At 32.6% G+C, this 19,357-nt stretch overlaps 1 protein-coding gene across 1 annotated transcript in view; it reads left to right on the top strand.

The window, feature by feature from the left end:
• Nucleotides 1-18,339, top strand: part of LOC149570340 (protein SUPPRESSOR OF GENE SILENCING 3 homolog) — a 77,232-nt gene extending 58,893 nt beyond the window's left edge. Inside the window, exons 2-4 of the mRNA XM_089822977.1 lie at nucleotides 17,116-17,416; nucleotides 17,547-17,785; nucleotides 17,980-18,339. Of these exons, the coding sequence (XP_089679103.1) occupies nucleotides 17,116-17,416; nucleotides 17,547-17,785; nucleotides 17,980-18,042 (603 nt within the window). The 3' untranslated portion in view covers nucleotides 18,043-18,339. The remainder of the gene's footprint in view (nucleotides 1-17,115; nucleotides 17,417-17,546; nucleotides 17,786-17,979) is intronic.
• Nucleotides 18,340-19,357: the final 1,018 nt, after the last annotated feature.

Here is a 19,357-nt window from a genome sequence, read left to right as displayed (position 1 = left end):
GGGGTTAGAGAAGTAACCCTAAGTAGGCTAAGAAGTATCCTTGTTCGAGAAAGAAAATATCTAAGTGAAGAAGGAAGAAGTGTTGAAGTCTAGTGTTGACTAAGTGAGTTGTAATATTCATAGAGCATGAACATGAAGGAAAAGTTTTTAAAAGATTAATTTAAGGCTGAAATTTGGTGAAAATTAAGAATATTTGAGAAGTCTAAAAGATAAAGACAAAGTCAGTTGTGAGATCAACAGATGGAATAATTCAATGGAGATATAATGGAGAAGATTTAATAATCTAAAATGGAGCATAGAGTTCAAGAAGGAATTATATTTTGTATGTATCTAAATTCATTGAATCTAAGATCCAAAATTGTAATTAAGTGGAAAAATATTGAAGATTATGGAAAAGAAAAAGTTATCTATTTAAAAGGATGAACAATATGTGTTTTTTTGCTGATGTTGCTGATTAAAGATGTTTATTGTTGATACAAAATAAAGTGGAAGAAGAAGACATAAGGTGAACCAAGTAGAAAAATATTGAGAAGATCAAGTAGAGGATGCATGAATCAGCTAGAAATAGATCATAAGGAAGAGATAGAGCAAACAAGAGAATTAAAAAAGATAGATAGTTCTAAACCCTAACATATCACTTGACTGTTACTTTCTTACCATTGTAGTAGAAAAATATCTTAACTGGTTGAATCTAACAAGTCTTTGAATTCTATATGGTTGTTGATCTCATTTTGGTTTTGACATTTGAGTGACAATACACTTATGTCATTACTTAACAATATTTAGTGCATGCCAAGCAAGTAGTGTATGTCGAGCATAAGATGTTAGATAATGCATGTCGAGAAAAATATATAGTATGTGCTGAGTCACTCCTATGATGAGAAAGATAATACATGCTGAGTGATTCAGATGCCGAGTCATTCAGAGGTTGAGTCACAACATTGAAGATATAGTGGATGTCAAGCATCAAAGGCTTCAAGTGCCAAGTAAATGGTTTTGGACATAGTTGTTTGTAATGTCACAAACCCTTATGTAAACCATTTTTGGGCTGGCTTAAGGATTGTTTTATGATTCTAAAAGATAAGAATGAATCTACATTGAGGATCCCTATGTAGTACATGCAACCAATTAGATAAAGGGATGAATTAAGTGGAAAATTGGTTGAATCACATCATTTATTCCTACCTAACCTTAGGTCACCTAAGTCTTCTTAAAGAGGGAAAACTCTAAAAGTGATCATGTGTGAAGGGAGAGGTTTGCATGTGCAGACATATCATTCATGGTGACTAAGGAGATGTGAAAGGATTGAATTTTAGAATTAGTTAGAGAGAAAAAAATATAGTAGTTAGAGGATAGAGGTGACATATCTAATTAGGAGAATCAAGGATATAATTGGAAAGAGAAGATCTAATATCTACTAGAATAGTGCTAACCAAAGGATCGATGCTGAAACATTCTAATGGGCCAATTAGTCATAATCTCCTAACATAGTAGTCCTAGTAGGATTTTGTAAATCCTTTAATAGGGTGCTTACTTTATTGTAAGTTAAATTCCTTTAACTAGGAACACTTTTTGTAGGGTGATGAAATCATTTAACAAGGTGAGACCTAACAATATTTGTAAGCCTTGAACATGGCATATCTTTCATAGGGTAGATCATAGTTTATGATCAAACTTATTGTAACCTTAACTAGCTACACTTTACAACTACAGTAATAAAGATTTGTGGGTGTCATCCCCACCCTAGTTTTACCTTCTCATTGGAGGGTTTATGGGTAATCAAATATCTTATGTCATATGTGTTAATTGTTTCATGCTATGGATGAATATGTTTAGTTTGGTATTTTAATTTACATGAAAATTGTGAGTTGGATGTGTGGTGAATGTTTTAATGGTTAGAGTTTTCAAGTATTGATACCCCCCCACCCTCTCAGAGTTTACTTCTCTATTGTTAATTCCAACAATCGGTATCATAGCCAAGTTCTCAAGAAAGGAAAGCTTTGCAACTTTGAGGACAGATCTTGAAGATGGAAGTCTATAAGTTGGGAAAAGTCATTGAGAACTAGAAGATTGAAGTCCAGCTTGCCCTACACCAACTCAATGAAGCAAGAGATGAGTTGAAGTGCCCATTAAAGAGAAGGAAAGAGATAGCTATTGAGGAAGAAAAAAATTACCAAGAGGAAGACACTACCAAATTTTTTGTAGATGGGAACTCAAGTGAGTTTAATGTAGGAGTTGTAGATCTGATGGAAAAGAATGGTGCCCTAACTGAAGAGGTCAGAAATCTGAAGATAGAATAAAGAGTCTAATCAATATTTCTATGTGAGGTGATTGAGCAGAAAAAGAAAGCCAAGGAAGACAAAGTCATGATTGAAGATGACAAAAGGACACTGACCAACAGACTGGAAGAGAAGGGACATCAGAGGTACAAAGGATTTTTAACATGGAATTGGAAATAATGAATCAAGTGATGATTTCCAATCATGAATTGAATGGAAAGGACATTGAGATCACAACCATAAAGTTATAGAATGAAAAATTGAGGAATGAACTAAGAAGAGAAAAACAATTTGCTAAAAGTTTCAAAAAACCCAGTGAAGCCATCAAATACTTTGATAAATTGATGAGATCTCCTAGATCTAACAATGACACTACCTAATTGGGATACACCAGTACTAAGGAAGGAGTATCATCTAAAAGTGGTGAACAAATAAACAACAAAGGTAATAACTACAAACACACTTGTCATAATTGTGGAAAGTTAGGTCATACAACAAATGTTTGTAGGAGCAACAATGCAAATTAGAACCCTAAGAATAAATTCATGGGTTATCATAAGTGTGACAAGAAAGGAGATCAAGAAAATGAATGCATGACCAAGACCTTAAGCACACAAATATTTGAAGGATATTTTCATAATTGTTAAAAGTATGGACACAAAGCATATGAATGCAGATCTAATGCCAAACGGACATCAAACAAGCAGACAAAGGTACAACCCAATGGAAAATCCTACAATGTGGATTACAATACAAGGTAAAATTATCACTATTTTCAAGAGTATGGACATGTTCCTAAGAATTGCATTAGAACACATTTTAAAAGTGATTATAGTAGATGGTTGAGTCAAACTACATGTTTTAGCTATTTGAAGACTGGTCACATTAGCAGAAACTATCCAACAAGGTCAAAAGCACCAAGAAGTGAATTCAACAAAGGTAAAGAGAAGGTAGATGTTGAGAAATTCAACACGTAGATAAACATGACATGGAGGGAGGAAGATTACAACACATCAAGTTTAGATAAGGTCACTTCATCTAATGGATTAAGTGATCACATCACATCCAACTAGGAAATCAAAAGGTATGTGGAACTAATATCTCAATGATATATTTTACATCAGTTCCAAGAATCTAAGTTTTGAAAAGATTATATATGCATGAATTAAGATAAAATTTATTGGTTACAACCTGGAAGAAATCTATAAGTTTTGTTAGTTTTCATGTTGCTACAAAGTGAAAATGAAATTTCAGTTGATGCATGTTGAGCTATCATTTTGCACAATGCTTAACGGTAGGAATCCTTTCAAACTTATCTCTTAAAAAGTTAATTTGGGATCAAATCCAAGGTTCTAGGTGATCTTGTGACCTACTAAAATCCACTTAGTAGAAGATAAATATGAATGTTCATGAGGAGGCCTTTGCTAGTTTTGACCAATTTTGGATAAGATGTGGAATCAACTTGCTATCTCAAAGGAATAACCACACAAAAAGAAATATATTTTTGTATTTTTCTATTTAATAATGAATGCAATTTTAACTATGTAGCTATATGGATTCTTAAATTAACTGTGGAATCAACTTGCTATCTCAAAAGAATAACCACACAAAAAGAAATATATTTTTGTATTTTTATATTTAATAATGAATGCAATTTTAACTATGTAGCTATATGGATTCTTAAATTAACTAAGTGTTTGTAACAATAAATAAAAAATATATGGTAACAAGAAGTTTAAGAAAATGACTTAAAAAATAAATCTCTAATGGACATAAGCCACAGAAACAACATGTCTGCAAGTAAGCCTTTGAAAAGATTACTAGGTAACTAATGAAAATAGGAGCAATGCTTCCTTAATTCCACCAGTGCAACCATCAATGGGAATTCAATAACCATAAGATGTTTCACTTTTCATTAGATCGCAAGGCCATAGAAAGTGTGTTCATGCAAGACAAAAAGCTATGTAGGAACAATAGGCGATCTCTTCTCCAACTAAGTACATCAGTGGAATTTGTAAACATGTGGAAAACACTAGAATTAAAAGATTTCTCAATCAAAATAACACAAAAAAACTATTGGCTCCATTACACTCCATGAACATACATTCACAAAATATAGCACACTTTGGTAAGAATAACTACACTTAGAATGAGAGCACCAATATTATTGAATCAAAATAACAACCCATAATACATATTTAATTCCTTAATTTATAAGAAATCTTCTCCTTGATTTGTGTAGAGAGTGAGAGATTCCTTCATGCAAATATATGCTTAAAACTAATAAAACAAATCTAGAGGTGTACAAACTGACTCTCTAATTGGTGCTAAGTAGGACTCCACCCTTGTTTATATCATTTAATGGGTGCATAAGCCTTTACATATCTTAAAACAATGAAAGCATGAGAAAATAAGAAGAAGAAATCCATTAGATGATATATAAGTATCTAGAGATGCCAAAAATAGAAGTTCAACCTTCTTTGGAGGTTTGTAGGAGCTGAACTGTTGTTAGAATACATTTCTAGTGCATGGAAAGCTCTAAATTTAGAACTAGTAGTTAACTATTGGTGCACCTCTAAATTCTTCAAAAACTTCTGCCATAGCTTTTGAGAAGTGCACCTTGGGAGAAGTGCACCTTAGAAGACAGGGTTCAAAAAATGCAAAATTTTACCAAGTGCCAAAATTGAAATTCTAACTTCTGGGTTTTGTTCCCCTTCATACCAGAGCTATGTCTAGGTATTTGTTCTTATATTTCTCTATAATCTCTATCAATTTGGCTAAATTTGGCACATCTAAAGCATCATATTTATCTTTTACTTTTTGTTGATAGTTTCCCACCTCTATGTGAGTCTCTGCAAAATCTCCCAATTTCACATCCAATTCTTGCAATGCCTCTTTGGTCTTAAATGCTTGTCTAATATCCTCATCAGTGGAAGCTTCTTCAAAAGTCTTCCAAAATTGTTCAACAACTACTTGCATAGTCACGAGTCTATTGCTGTAATGTCTCTTTGCTTCCAAAATCTACTTTTAGGCTTGATCCTTGAGCTTATGAATATCCACATGTAATTTTTCCATTACTTTATTACCATCTACAATCTTCTTAATCCAATCATCTATCTTATCTAACTTATCTACCATATATACATCCATCAAAATCTAATACCTATGATCCTTTATTGATTGTAATGCTTTTAGGTCTTTACCATAAGTATGTATCTCATCCATCAACCCAAAATCATGGTTCAATATAGCACCCAACTTGTTTGCATTATTCAATATGTGTGAAATGACTTAAGATTTCCTTGTATGATTTGCACACCTTTTTCTTCAAAAATTTCTCACCATTACTGATAAGCCTTCAAAAATGGATCTAATTGTACATTCTCCTTATCTCTCCTATTGGGTGTTGCACCTAAAGTCTCCTCAGGATTTTAAGGATCCAATAGACCAACTACTTTGTGCAAATAACCACTTAGGAGTTCATTCTACTTTCAAAGCTTTAACACTTTAAATTTTTCCTATTCTAAATGCTTCAACTCTTCTTTGATTCTCATAGTGACCATTAATTTGGTAGTACCCACAGTGGGTTTTCCAAGAAAGAACTCTTTATTCTAATAATATTTTTGGGTCAACTTCTCAATATCTATATGTGGAGGAGGGATATCAACATGAGTGAACAAGTCCTATTTTGGTTGCTAATGATGAAGACCAATGTTTGTGCATCACCCATAGGTGGCTCAAGTTTCTTGAGGGCTTTAATTAATTCTCTCATTCCCTCTTCCTCAGTACAATATAGTTTCATTTTATGCCTAACCATCTTGGAGTAACTTCCATCAGAGACTTATTCTTAGATGAGGGGGCTTGTACCACTAGTCCCTTTCCCTTATTGCTCCTCTTTAGAGTCTTCTCCTTTTGTGAGAGATCTACATCAGGCATCTCTATTTCTATTGAGTCCACATTCCTCACCTTTATATCTTGGAAAGTTTATTGAGGTTCCTCATCTATTTGTCTCTCCCCTAATACTTCATCGACGGGTCTTTTTTGTGGCTCTTCTACCTATTCTTCATTATCCAGAGGGAGAGGAGTAACTAAACCTTTATCCAAGCAAGATAAATCTTGACTTGGTGATGGTGGAGCAATTAAAGGTCCTTGTGGCTGAGGTAGAAATTGACTCCAATCCTCTTGTAGAGGTTGATTTGTCAGTATATCCCTTATCTAATCTCCTATAAGTTTAGTGCCTATAGGCATGAAATCAAAATCTAACATCTTAAAGACATCAACCCTTTGATCCTCTTGCTCATCAATCCACTATTGTAACTCATCCTCCAAAGTTGTAACTTGAATAGGTTGTGTAGGAATGGATGGTGGTGTTATAGTGGAGCTCCTTCTTCTTACTACCTTAGTAGCCCTAGCAAGATGTGTCCTTTAACTCAAGGGAAGGTTATCCTCTTCTTCTTTGTCATCTTATTCTTCTTCTTCTGGAATAACTTTTGGGACTAATGGAAAAGGAATAACCTTTCTTATCACCTTTTGTCTCTTTGTCCTTTTAACTAGAGTTTTCATCTTTTTCTTCTTGGGAGCTGATGGAGAGGCTTCTTTCTATTGGGTAGGCAGAGACACTTCATGTGCTTCTTCTTTAGCTTCTTTCCCTTGTTCTAGTACTATCACCAATAGATTATCCTAATTTTGAATGACTTCTACATTTTGTACCCCTTGGTTCTCAAGTGCTTGAGTTGCCTCCTCTTTAGGACTAGCTTGTTGAGTGGAAGCTCTTTTCCTTTTATTCTTACCCTTCTGTACTCTAAAGTATCCAACTTCTCTATCAAGCCGATGTACCATGTCTGACCTTATTGGAGAATGGGTTATGAATGTTGGCACTATCACTTTCACTCCTCTACCTTTCACTGGGTGGGTTGTAGCTTGGAAAACTACTTTTTGTGAAATTAGATCCAATTTGAATGGTCTCTTAAACCATTTCTTGTTTAACTAGATGATATGTGTTTCCCTATGATTGATATGTGCATTTTCTTCTCTATCAATCTCTATATTCATGATAGGCCAATCATATATCTTATCTTAGTTATATAAGGGATCTAAGACCTCTTCAGTGTCTTGCTACACAATATTTATGGGACCTTCATTTTCAAGGCACTACCTACCAAATAAAGAGTCATTCTACATTAATCCCTTATTCGTATTACATAATCATCTACTACATTCATCCAGTGATCCTCTATGGCATCTTTATGTTTGAACTATTTTCTTGTCAAGTACTCAACTCTACCAATGTTATCAAAACATGGACAAGGGGAATTATAATCCTCAAATGGATACTAATCCCATTCTGACTCAAAAGTTGCAATATCCTACTTTATCTTGACACCAAACAGACCTATGGTGATGGGCCATACCCAAGTCTTCTTATGTTGCTTCCTTACTCTGTCATATGCAGATGAGAGTTGTTATGTAATCTCTAGCAAAATAAATCTATCACATAGGTACCTCAAGAGCTTCTTTGGATTTATAGTTGTACCCGCTACCTTTAAATAGGTGAATGTCTTGAATTAGATGTAGTAGGTGCCTATTTCTATAATCTTTGTTGCTACCTCTTTTGACATCCTTTTTGCATAATCTCACTCAGTGAACTGGATGACTACAAAAATGAAAGCATCATTCACTATTTTGTATTCTTTGTTGTGATCTGAAAGCTTTTTTGTCACTAGTTGGGGGTATACCACATAAGGTCATTCATCAACATTTTGCAAGTTGCCCCTTTTAAACAAACCTGGGTAATCTATAGTTCTTGCTGCTAATAGATACACTAAATAAGATGTCATATAGAACCTTATGTCATTCATTATCACCACCAATTTTTCATCTAAATTATCACTGAGAATTGTAGCCTAGTCAATTGGCATCTTTACCATTTTGATGGTTTCAATGACGTGTACCATCCATATGTTTAAGTGTCTTGCTTTTGGTAATCCCATGATTCTTCTCAGGAGCACTATGGAATGTTCGATATCATCCTTCATATAACCTCTTGTCATATCTACTTTCCCTTCCTTTTTCCCAAGAGGAGTCCTATCAATGAGATACAAGGATTGAATAATTTCTGTGGCTTCTTGTTCATGCTCTCTATATCACCTTTCTATTTGATGGTATGTCAACCTAATGTACTGATTTGCCCTTGGAAGATGGAAAACATTCTCAATGTTCTTGGGCCTCAGATCTAGGACAATCTCTTTGGTTAGTCTTTTCACTAGTCTTTCTTCCAAAACATAATTCTCTACTAATGCCATAACCAACTCAGAAGATTGCAATGAAACTGGGTGTGAAGCAACGTTTACTAACCTCGATCTAATGAGTGCAGATACTATTGGGGGCCTCTCATTTGGTTTTTTTGAATAGAACCAAGAATGAATTCCATTCAATATGGCCTAACTTAGTGTCTCAAATCTCTAAATGTGCAACTTGGAAGAGTGATTTCAATGGAACACCTTGAAATTTGAAAACCACCAATTTTGGAGCCATCTTTGCAGTGATAGAGGATGAAGATGAATCAATTTTATATGCCCAAAATAAGAATTCATTAGTCCATAAGGTTGAAAAAAAAACCCTAATCAAACTCAAAATGCAAAACTATGACAAAACTGGCAAAAAACCCTATTTTTACTTTATAAGACAAAAACTCTGGCATGACCTGTGCACTTTGAGGGTGTGCTAGGTGTGCCTTACCTCCTAAGAAAATACTCAAAGCTTAAGGGTGTGCACATAGCACACCTTGAGGGGTGTGCTAGGTGTGCACCCTTACAATTCAAAACATAATCTGTGTTAAAAAGGGTGCGCACATAGTGCACCTTGTGGATGTGCTATGTGCTCACCCTTATAATACTTAGGAGAATTTTTTCATTTTGAAAGGTGTGTATGTGCGTAACTTTCACCTACGTAATGTTTTCTAAGGTTGTTTAAAGTTTTGTTAATTTTTAGTGAAAAAGGTGTGCACCTTCTAACTTAGTGTTTTATGTGTTGTGTGTGTAGGTTCTTTGAAGATTGACACACCTCAAAAAGTGTCAAGGTGCACTCATCAAAGTGTAGGAGAAGAAAATGAAGTGAGGAAGGGGGTGGGGTCGCAAGCTTTATAGGCCTAGGATGGAGTGCACCTTAGGAGGTGTGCACTTGTGCATGTGCACAAGTGCACACTTCCAAAGGGAAGTGCTCTCGCACTAGTGAACTTAGCACACTAGCACACCTTAAGGGGTGTGCTAGGTACGATAAGTGCACTAGTGCACCCTTTCACTTACAAAATTCATTTTTTAATCTTAAAACTCTAATTCCCAGTAAAATGGGTTTTCAGGCAGAGAGTCAGACTTGGCATAGATACTAGGTAGAAGCCTATAAAAGGCTCAGACCCCAGACAAGGGATCTAGAAAGCTAAAAAATATACTAGGGGCTCCCCATTTCTAGTGGAAATGGGGTGTGCATTGTGAAACCACAACAATGTTGAGATATTAAGGGTGATAGTATTGGCCAAGCTTGATGTGGATGTCGAGTGTAGTAGAAATTATGTGTAATACAAATAGTTGAAATTAGTATGATATTTGAGCTTACAACTATGTAAGCACTGAGCATTATTGTCAAGTTTTAAGGGTTATATAGTTGAATTTTTATTCATTTACATTAATTCAAGATATAAGAGAGCACAAAGAGCATAAGGTGAATTTAAGAGAAGGATTCAAGCACTTTTAAACTAGATTCAACTACTACTCATCACCAATCATCTAATTCATAAGGTATTTATCATGTGTCAAGCTATGCTGTCTGAATTATCACAAACCCTAGTTATTTAAAAATTACATCTAACTCTTCTACTATTGTTAGGAAGGAAGGAAAATAAGTTTTAAATGTTCAATAAGTAATAAGATCAAACAACCACTCTTATGAGCTATTCTTCAGATAACATATAAGGAAGATCCTTCTGGTGCATTATCGATGATACCACCTCAGGTTTTGATGATACAAGATGTTAGATGTTGCTATACTTGTAAATTTGGAAGTATTGGAGACATGGAAATTAGATATTTGTATAGAAAACTATGTGTAGATGGAGTATTGAAGGAGTAAAACAAAATTGTAGAGAGAAAAGAGTTTACTCGTGCCCTAGATTTTCCAAATGTGTTCAAAATGGAGTGGATAAAGATACTACGTAGCAGAATACATGATCACTTTATATGGTTGGAACATGACCCTATTAGGATCACAAAAAGGATCATCCATTGAGTAACAGGGTATCCTACCCTAGATAGACACAAGATCATGTGAAGTGATGCTAAGGAGATAATAGAGAAGAATACAAGGGCAATATGGAACAAAAGAGGAATGATTATAGAAAAAATTATTGATTCCTTAATTAAATTTGTAGTGAGAATAATTTCTCACAAGTTCTTTCAATCTAGAAGATTAAACAACATGTCTTGTATGGTAGTGGATTTAGGCTACAAGATAGTGAAGAAGGACCACACTTATGACCTTGTCGAATTGCAACTCCAACAATTATTAGAAAAATTTGAGGCCATAAGAAAGATAAAGAGTGCACAATGTAAATTTTGTTCACTACTAGTTTGTATGTTCTTTTATGTGTAGAACATTAATCCTTTGATAGAGGATGACTGATAAGTAGTGATATTACTATCAGGATTTAACTGTGTGATTTTTGAGTCAAACTCATTGACCCATGTTTCATTAGTAGTGATTCAACATGAATCCATCTCTCATGAGAATAAATGGAACACTTAGCACTCATTGGATCTAGGTGATGCTCATAGGGGTGAAGCATCAAGACTTCTTGGGAGGTCACCCATCCTAGTACTACTCTAGCCTGAGCACACTTAACTACATAGTTTCCTTCATGGTTAAACCCAAATATTGCAACCCCATTTGCAAAACCTTCACCAAGTGTTGTGCCTTATGAACCATTAATTAGAAAGCCCCTTAAGCTCATCCATTAATACATAGGAGATAATTTCCACAACAAGTCAATTTATGATATTGCTATGAGGATTTAATTGTGTGATTTTTGAGTCAAACTCATTGACCAATGTTTCATGAGTAGTGATTCAACATTAATCCATCTCTCATGAGAATAAATGGAACACTTAACACTCATTGGATCTAGGTGATGCTCATAGGGGTGAAGCATAAGGACTTCCTAGGAGGTCACCCATCATGACTTGAAAATGATATTATAGGGTTCCACCATGGAAATACAATTATGCTTAGATCATCTACTAGTGAGAACAAATGAAATTGAAAAGGTTGGAATGGAAACAACATGGGAAAATAAAATGAAAACATCTCGTGTACCTCTAGAAGTAAATATTACAACAGACAAAAGTGCAAGCACAGAACAACAAGGTGTTGTTACAACACTAGTTGCATTACCTCTTATTCTATTCATTTCCCACAAGAAAGCCTTACTCACAATTGAGAAGGAATTAGGAATTAAAACTAGACTAGGTCTGGAAACAAGTCTTGTATCCATATCATAGATACAAGGTGAAGAAGAAAACAAAGAGAAGGAGAAGGATAGGACATACGAGTCAGTTTTGACTACAATACTAGAGGAATAGATAAAAATTTAGACATTGGTTACCCTATTGATCTCTGCATCCCCTATTCCTAGTCAACTCTTCATAGGCTGAGTATAGATTCTACACCATTACAATCATCAAGGCCTAGTACTAATACATGTAAGATTGGAGAATGCACATCTTATGGAGATGTCACCTTGGATGAGGTGATTGAACTTCCAAAGTTTGATCTTAAAAAAATCACCATAGAAGAAATGAGCATATTGCAGGAAGCTCTAGCAAGAAAGAAGCACCAAGAGTTACTCATAAGGGAGCATAAGAGAAGACACATTCTACATGACATCAAAGAAATATTTCTTGATGCATTTAGCCTCCCAACACCTAATGAGGAAACACCTATTATTGAGCAACTGGTGAATATAGTTGATAATATTAGTATTGCAAACCTAGATACAAATACTAAACTTCTAGAATGGTCTAAGAAAACATTTCAAACAAAGGTCAACGAATAGATTTCTAGTGCCACTACACTACTATATGTTGAATTAGCAACCAAGATGGAGAGTTTAAAGAAGGTGTTAGATAATATGTTTTCTCTATACACAAAACTTTGTGATGTGAATTTATTCACACAAGGAGTTCAGAGGGTCACTAACCAGCTGCAAGGGGACCTACAAACAAAAAATAACATTATTAAGTTGTCTCCTAGTAAGAGCCAAGCTCATTTTCAAAGATTTTTATCCACTCAAGGTTAGCTAGCTGGATTACATGCAGAAGATGCAAACATTCAAGCTACCTTGAGAGGTGTTGCACAAGGAACTAGCCTTCACTGAAACATTAATGAATAAAGATTCTCATCTTTCCACTCATGATGGCTTAGTAGACCTTCTTGCCAAGCTAGGTGTTCAATTTCAATCTCTAGAGGTAGTGTACAATAATTGGGATGTAACACTTAAGATTATAATGGAGGTTCATAAAACATTTTTGGACAAACATACTATTAGCGCACCACCCATGACATAAGTGTCAAAAAAGGGGGATAGTGAAAAAAGGGGGGATTGAGACAAAAAGGAGAGAATACACAAAGTGGGTGTAAATTTACTCAATGAGAGTATCAGATTCAAATGCATAATAGAACAATCAACTCAAGGGGAGTTATGAAGTTTTGAGGTATGAATGATAAGTCATTAATTTTTTTGCAAAATTTTGTATGTGAGTCGAGTAAAGAATATAGATTATCTAAGTTATGCTCATAAGTTAAGGTTATATATGCATGGCAAAGTTTTTTTGCCACTCATGTCAAAGGGGGAGATTTTTGATCTCATTTTGGTTTGACATATGAGTGATAATATACTTAAGTAATTATTTAATAGTACTTAGTGCATGCCAAGAAAGTAGTGTATGTTGAGTATAAGATGTTAGATAATGCATGCCAAGAAAAATATATAGTATGTGCCAAGTACTAATATGTATCGAGAAGACAATTAGTGTCGAGTCACTCTTGTGATGAGTAAGCTAATACATGTCAAGTGATTTAGATGCCGTGTGAAAAATGGATGCCAAGTCATTCAGAGGTCAAGTTACAACATTGAAGATATAGTGGACACTGAGCATCAGATGACTCAAGTGCTGAGTAAATAATTTTGGATATAGTTGTTTGTAATGACACAAACTCATATGTAAACCATTTTTTTGTGACTTAAAGATTGTTTTACGATTCTAAAAGATAAGAATGAATCTACATTGAGGATCCGTATGTAGTACATGTAACCAATCAAATAAAGGGATAAATCAAGTGAAAAATGGGTGAATCACAATCATTGATTCCTACCTAACCTTAGGTCACCTAAGTCTTCTTAAAGAGGGAAAACCCTAAAAGAGTTAGTGTGTGAAGGGAGAGGTTTGCATGTGTAGACAAAGCATTCATGGTGACGAAGGAGATGTGAAAGGATTGAATTGTAGAATCAGTTAGAGATAACAAAACATAGCAGTTAGAGGATAGATAAGACATATCTAATCAAGAGGATCAAGGATGTACTTGGAAATAGAAGATCTAATATCTAGCAGACTAGTTCTAACCAAAGGATCAATGCTGAAATATTCTAACAGGTGAATCAGTCATAATCTCCTAATAGAGTAGTCCTAGCAGGCTTTTGTAAATCCTTTAACAAGGTGCTTACTTTATTGTAAGTGAAAGTCCTTTAACTAGACACACTTTTAGTAGGGTGTTAAAATCCTTTAATAGGGTGAGACCTAACAGTCTTTGTAAGCCTTTAACAGGGTAGACCTTTCACAGGGTAGATCATAGTTTATGATCAAACTTATTGTAACCTTAATTGGATACACTGTACAACTGCAGTAGTGAAGATTTGTGGGTGTCATCTCCACCCCAGTTTTACATTCTCATTGGAGGGTTTGATATCTTGTGTCATATGTGTTAATTGTTTCATGTGATGGATGAATAGGTTTAGTTTGGCATTTCAATTTACATGCAAATTGTGAGATGGATATGTGGTGAATTTTTTAATGGTTAGAGTTTTGAAGTAATGATTCACCCCCTGCCCCCCCTCAAGTTTACTTCCCTATTGTTAATTCCAACAATGGTAACATTTAATAGTAATATTTTTAAGTCCTTTAGAGTAAGCTACTCTTTAGAAATGTAAACAATTGATAAGGTCTAGATAATATTTGGTGAAAAACCTCAAACAAGATCACACTAAAAATGTGCATGTAACCTTTAACAAGGTTGGCTCATAACAAAGCTCACTTTAGAAGAGTGAAAATATTTGGGTTGTTAGTTCCTAGGTGGGTTTTCCTTTTATAGTGTTTGTACGTTAAATACTTGTGTCAAATGTGTAATTTCTTATTGTCTTGCAAAGTTTATTTCATGTTAATTATTTAATGTTGCGACCTAGTATAAGTTAGGTGATTACTCTAATACTTAGTATATTAAGAAATAGTGAGATAACAATTTGATGTGAAGTTTTTATAAGTTTGAATTATGACATGGTTACCAAGTTATTTGTTTGAAAGTTTATGAAGTTGAAGTTGGTACATTTTTTTTGAAGTCCTGTAGGATAACTAGTTATAATTGATTCACACCATCCCCACCCCCCCAGTTATGTAACAACTGAATCAAAGGATCATTCATGTATTATAAATTTATAATTCAAAGGATCTTCACACATGAGATGTGATCCTATGTTATGTCTAATATGCTTATAACTATGCATGTCATAGAACCACATGGAATAATATATTTGTGGTTTGTATTCAATATTGACTATTGGTACCTATGGAGGTAGCATTAACATTCATCTAACCTAATTTACCATTGTATGATAAGAGAGAAGTGAAGATATAAGAAATATTAATTGATAATATTTGAAACCTATAATAATAATTTAATAAACTTCAATAAATGGAAAGGCATAAGGGGGTGAATCAATTATAACCAGTTATCCAATAGGGCTTAAAACAATTATGTACTGACTTCAACTACATAAACTTTCAAATAAATAACTTGGTAACAATATCATAATTCAAACTTATACCAGCTTCACATCAAATTGTTATCTAGCTTATAAGGAAAGGCATGATCAACATATAATCCCTCATAGATTTTCATTGGAGATAAGGCATGCATGCATATTTAAAAAGAGCATTGCCAATGACCAAACAAAGTGCTTCATCCTCTTTTCTATGACTTATATGTCATCATCATCAATTATTTTTGTAAAAATGTATTTGATCTTAATCTTCCACCATTTTAAATATTAAATTTAATCTTCACTGTTGAGCTATTAAGACCCTATTTTCCTCTCTTGTTGGATATTCTAGAGATTACTAAATATAATTATGTTGCTAAGCTACTTTATGGGTTCGCTAATATGCAAAAAAAATTAATATCAACATTTTAGGTCACACTCTATGATCCATCATTAGGATGCAAGAGAATATAATGATAGTAAAAATGACAGTGAACATAACAACTATATTACATATTAAATCTAGAGATAATCACTCTACTATAAAGTGATCATGTCGTAAAGGCTATTGCAGTCATTATGAAAAATAGAAACAAAATCATCTTTGTCACATGGTTGAAGTTGGTCAATTTTCTCATCAAGGCAAGTGGTTAACTAGGAAATATATTTGAGCATAACCTCCTCATTTGTAGTAGATCATATATATAATAGGTTTCATTTCCTTTGAAAGGGGAAATAATTATTTGTGAGAAATAAAAAATAACTTAGGTGGTATTAGCATAAGAAAATATGGATAATATCATAATTTTTTTTGGTATTCTCTACATTATAATAAATCACAATTTTTGAGGCCTTTGATGTGGAATTTGGTATCAAAATTTTCGTAAGTCCTCTAAAATGGTGAACATATTCCTCATCTCAAAGGGAAGGATTTCTTGTAGATGTTTCCAATGTGATAAATAAGTCCAAATTTTGACAATTAAGCTAGGAGTAATGACCTTGCCAAGTTGGGGAGGTCAAACACACTTTTTTGTTTTGAATTTCAAAGTCCATGCGATGATTACTAGAATTATACTCAAATGTACAAATGTTGGATTTGAAAGATAATATATGTATTTTTAGATTTTCACACATTTCTTTTCAAGTTTATTGTTCTATTTTTATTGTTAAAAAATCTACAACATTATAGGTTACATCTAAGCATTGTTCTCTATATTCATGATTTATATTGTAGATACACATGTACATAAAAAATAATGTTATTTTTAAATTAGATTTTAATCAATAAATAAAAAATATCCTTTAAAAAGTGCTCAAAAGTTAATGAAACCCTTATATATGTTATTGCTCTAATTCATTTCACAACTTCAAAAGTTGAAATAGTTAATTATGTAGTTAATAAATCATATTTAATGCAAAGCATATTCATAAACTATGAATCTGTTACAACCAAATCACCATTATTCATATGTTTATATAAATAATTATTATAAATGATGATAACACCACTCTCTTTTATAAATTGTACTTTTTAATTGTTTTGGTGAAATATTCCATATTTTCATACATATCATATCCTTCAAGATATTTTATTTAAGTAATCTTAAATATATCAAGAACACATAAAAATAACTATTATGTTAAAATAAATATGTAGCAATGAAATTAAAACTTTATGATACATTTTAATTTTATTTATATTACTTATTTGAAATTTTAAGCATTTCATATGAAGGTACTGATAACTTTATGTTACAGGCTATAGGCATGGGAAATAAAGAGTTATTAGATTGTTTTAAACAATATAAACCAACCAAGGCCAAGTTTGCATGTGATCTAAAGGGTCATTGTGGCACGAGTCTCTTAATTTTTGAGGACTCGATAGCTGGATATTTGGAGGCAGATTATTTGCATAGGAACTTTCTGAAGGAAAGAAAAGGGAAAGATCATTGGAATGAATTTGGAATATCTAATCAAATTTCAAGTGGAAAACACATATTATATGGTTACATGGCAACACAAGAGGATATGGAAAACTTCAACAAGCATTCAACTAGAGGTTTGCATTTTGTTAAGTTTTATAAAAATATAATGTGTATTTATCTAAATTATCATTGGATTTTTTATTTTTATATTAGTTAAGTATTAACTAAAAATACTAGTTTATTAGAATTGATATTGCTTTACAGCAAAGGTGAAATATGATATGGTACCATACCAACTAAAGGTTATAGAGCCAATTAAGAAAATGAAGGAAGAAAGTGGAAGGATTACTTGGCTGGAGAAAAAGATTGATGAAGATAGGGAATCAAATAAATATTTGGAAGCAAAGATTATAGATATGACTAGAAGATTGGACATTCAACAAGAAGAAATGAAGATACTAATGGCACATTCTTTTGAACGTGATGAGGAATGCAAAAGAGGAGTATGTCATAACATTTTATAAAAAATTATATTTTAGTATAGATATCCAATTTTTTTCTAGAAACTTACATATTTCATGGATTTTAGATTTATAAACAGTGTAAATAGATTTAGATAGAAAGTAAAAAATTAATTATGAGTAAAATTAGTTTTAAAATTATTTACATATTAATTTTTTTTGTTTTGATTGACCAGTATGAATCTTTGGAGAATTTCTACAAACAACAGATTGATCAACTCAAGGAAGGTGGACAATAAATTTCTAAATAGAGAAGACATAAATAAATAGTAGTAAAATACATCCATCTATATTTCACATTCCTAATAGAGGGAAAAATATGTCTACTAAATAGTATGATTTGTAAAGAAAAACTAAATGTATAGCATATGCATACATATTGATCTATTTTTATACTTTCTATAAAATCTTTTGATAGTTAACTTAAATACAAGATCTAGACATGTTAAAGTTACAAAAGATTTGTGACTTTATTTAAATTTATGTGTTTGGTAAACACAATTATTTAATGAAAAAATCTAAGAGTTCTTTAAGAAGTGAACATGTCAAACATTAATATAGAGATTTATTAATACTTTATATTTGTTTTTCCTTATAAGTTTATTTGAGAGAAAAAAAAAATAGAACATATTTTACCCATGTTGTTTAAATTTAATCTAGTAGTTTAGAGTGTTACCGAATTAGATGTAAAATAAATAATAACATACATCTTGGACCTTTTTTCCTCCTACATGCCCTTTGTACTAATATTGAAATATAAGAAGAGAAAAATATTGGTATTGGATAAATTTAGTGAATACACTTATATCTATACCAAATTCTCCTCTCAAAATCTCTTATTTTATATTCATTTTTCAATCTATGGAGCTCTCATTTTTTTTATGTAATGATACTTAAATTATCATCAAAATGGAAATAGACATTGAATGTTGATATTTATATATTTTGTAATTTAAGTAAGAAAATATTCTATGAACTTATGTAAAAATTGTTCATAATTCATACAAAAAAATATTAAGGAAACATATATAATTACCACACAACTAGATAAATTTTTATCATGCTTTCAATAAAGGTCACCACCACCCAATTATACCAATTCTTACTATATTATTCTTCCCAATCATTTAATAATTTTTACTTGCTCTTGTAGCTTGATATTTATCCTACATCCTCCATATTGTATCTTCCCTTTTAAAACTTAATTGCACAAAATATTATGCATTTATTATATGTGAAAGGTTATACCTATACAACTCTTATAAACTTTAATGTGATTGTTCACATTTTGTTCTTGACCTTGAGCTATGAACTTCTTGGTTGTCTATTTTATTTTTTATGTACCAATTACACAAATTTATGTCTTGGTCACACATTGTTTGTTCACCCTTATATTTCTATTGTTCTTGTCAATAAGAATATAATATTCTAGTAATTTAGTTTAATTTTTTTATTTTTTGTTGTGGATAATAGGTAAATGACATATTTTTAATTAATTATCAAAGTGAAAGATACACAAAGTCTTTATTCAGTGTAGGAACTAATAGAAAAGAA

Source organism: Cupressus sempervirens, chromosome 3, assembly GCF_028749045.1.
Source record: "Cupressus sempervirens isolate cs-2001-9-10 chromosome 3, ASM2874904v1, whole genome shotgun sequence".
NCBI lineage: Eukaryota > Viridiplantae > Streptophyta > Pinopsida > Cupressales > Cupressaceae > Cupressus > Cupressus sempervirens.
The sequence above is the reverse complement of the archived record's forward strand: the minus strand, read 5'-3'. Positions and strand labels throughout refer to the sequence as shown.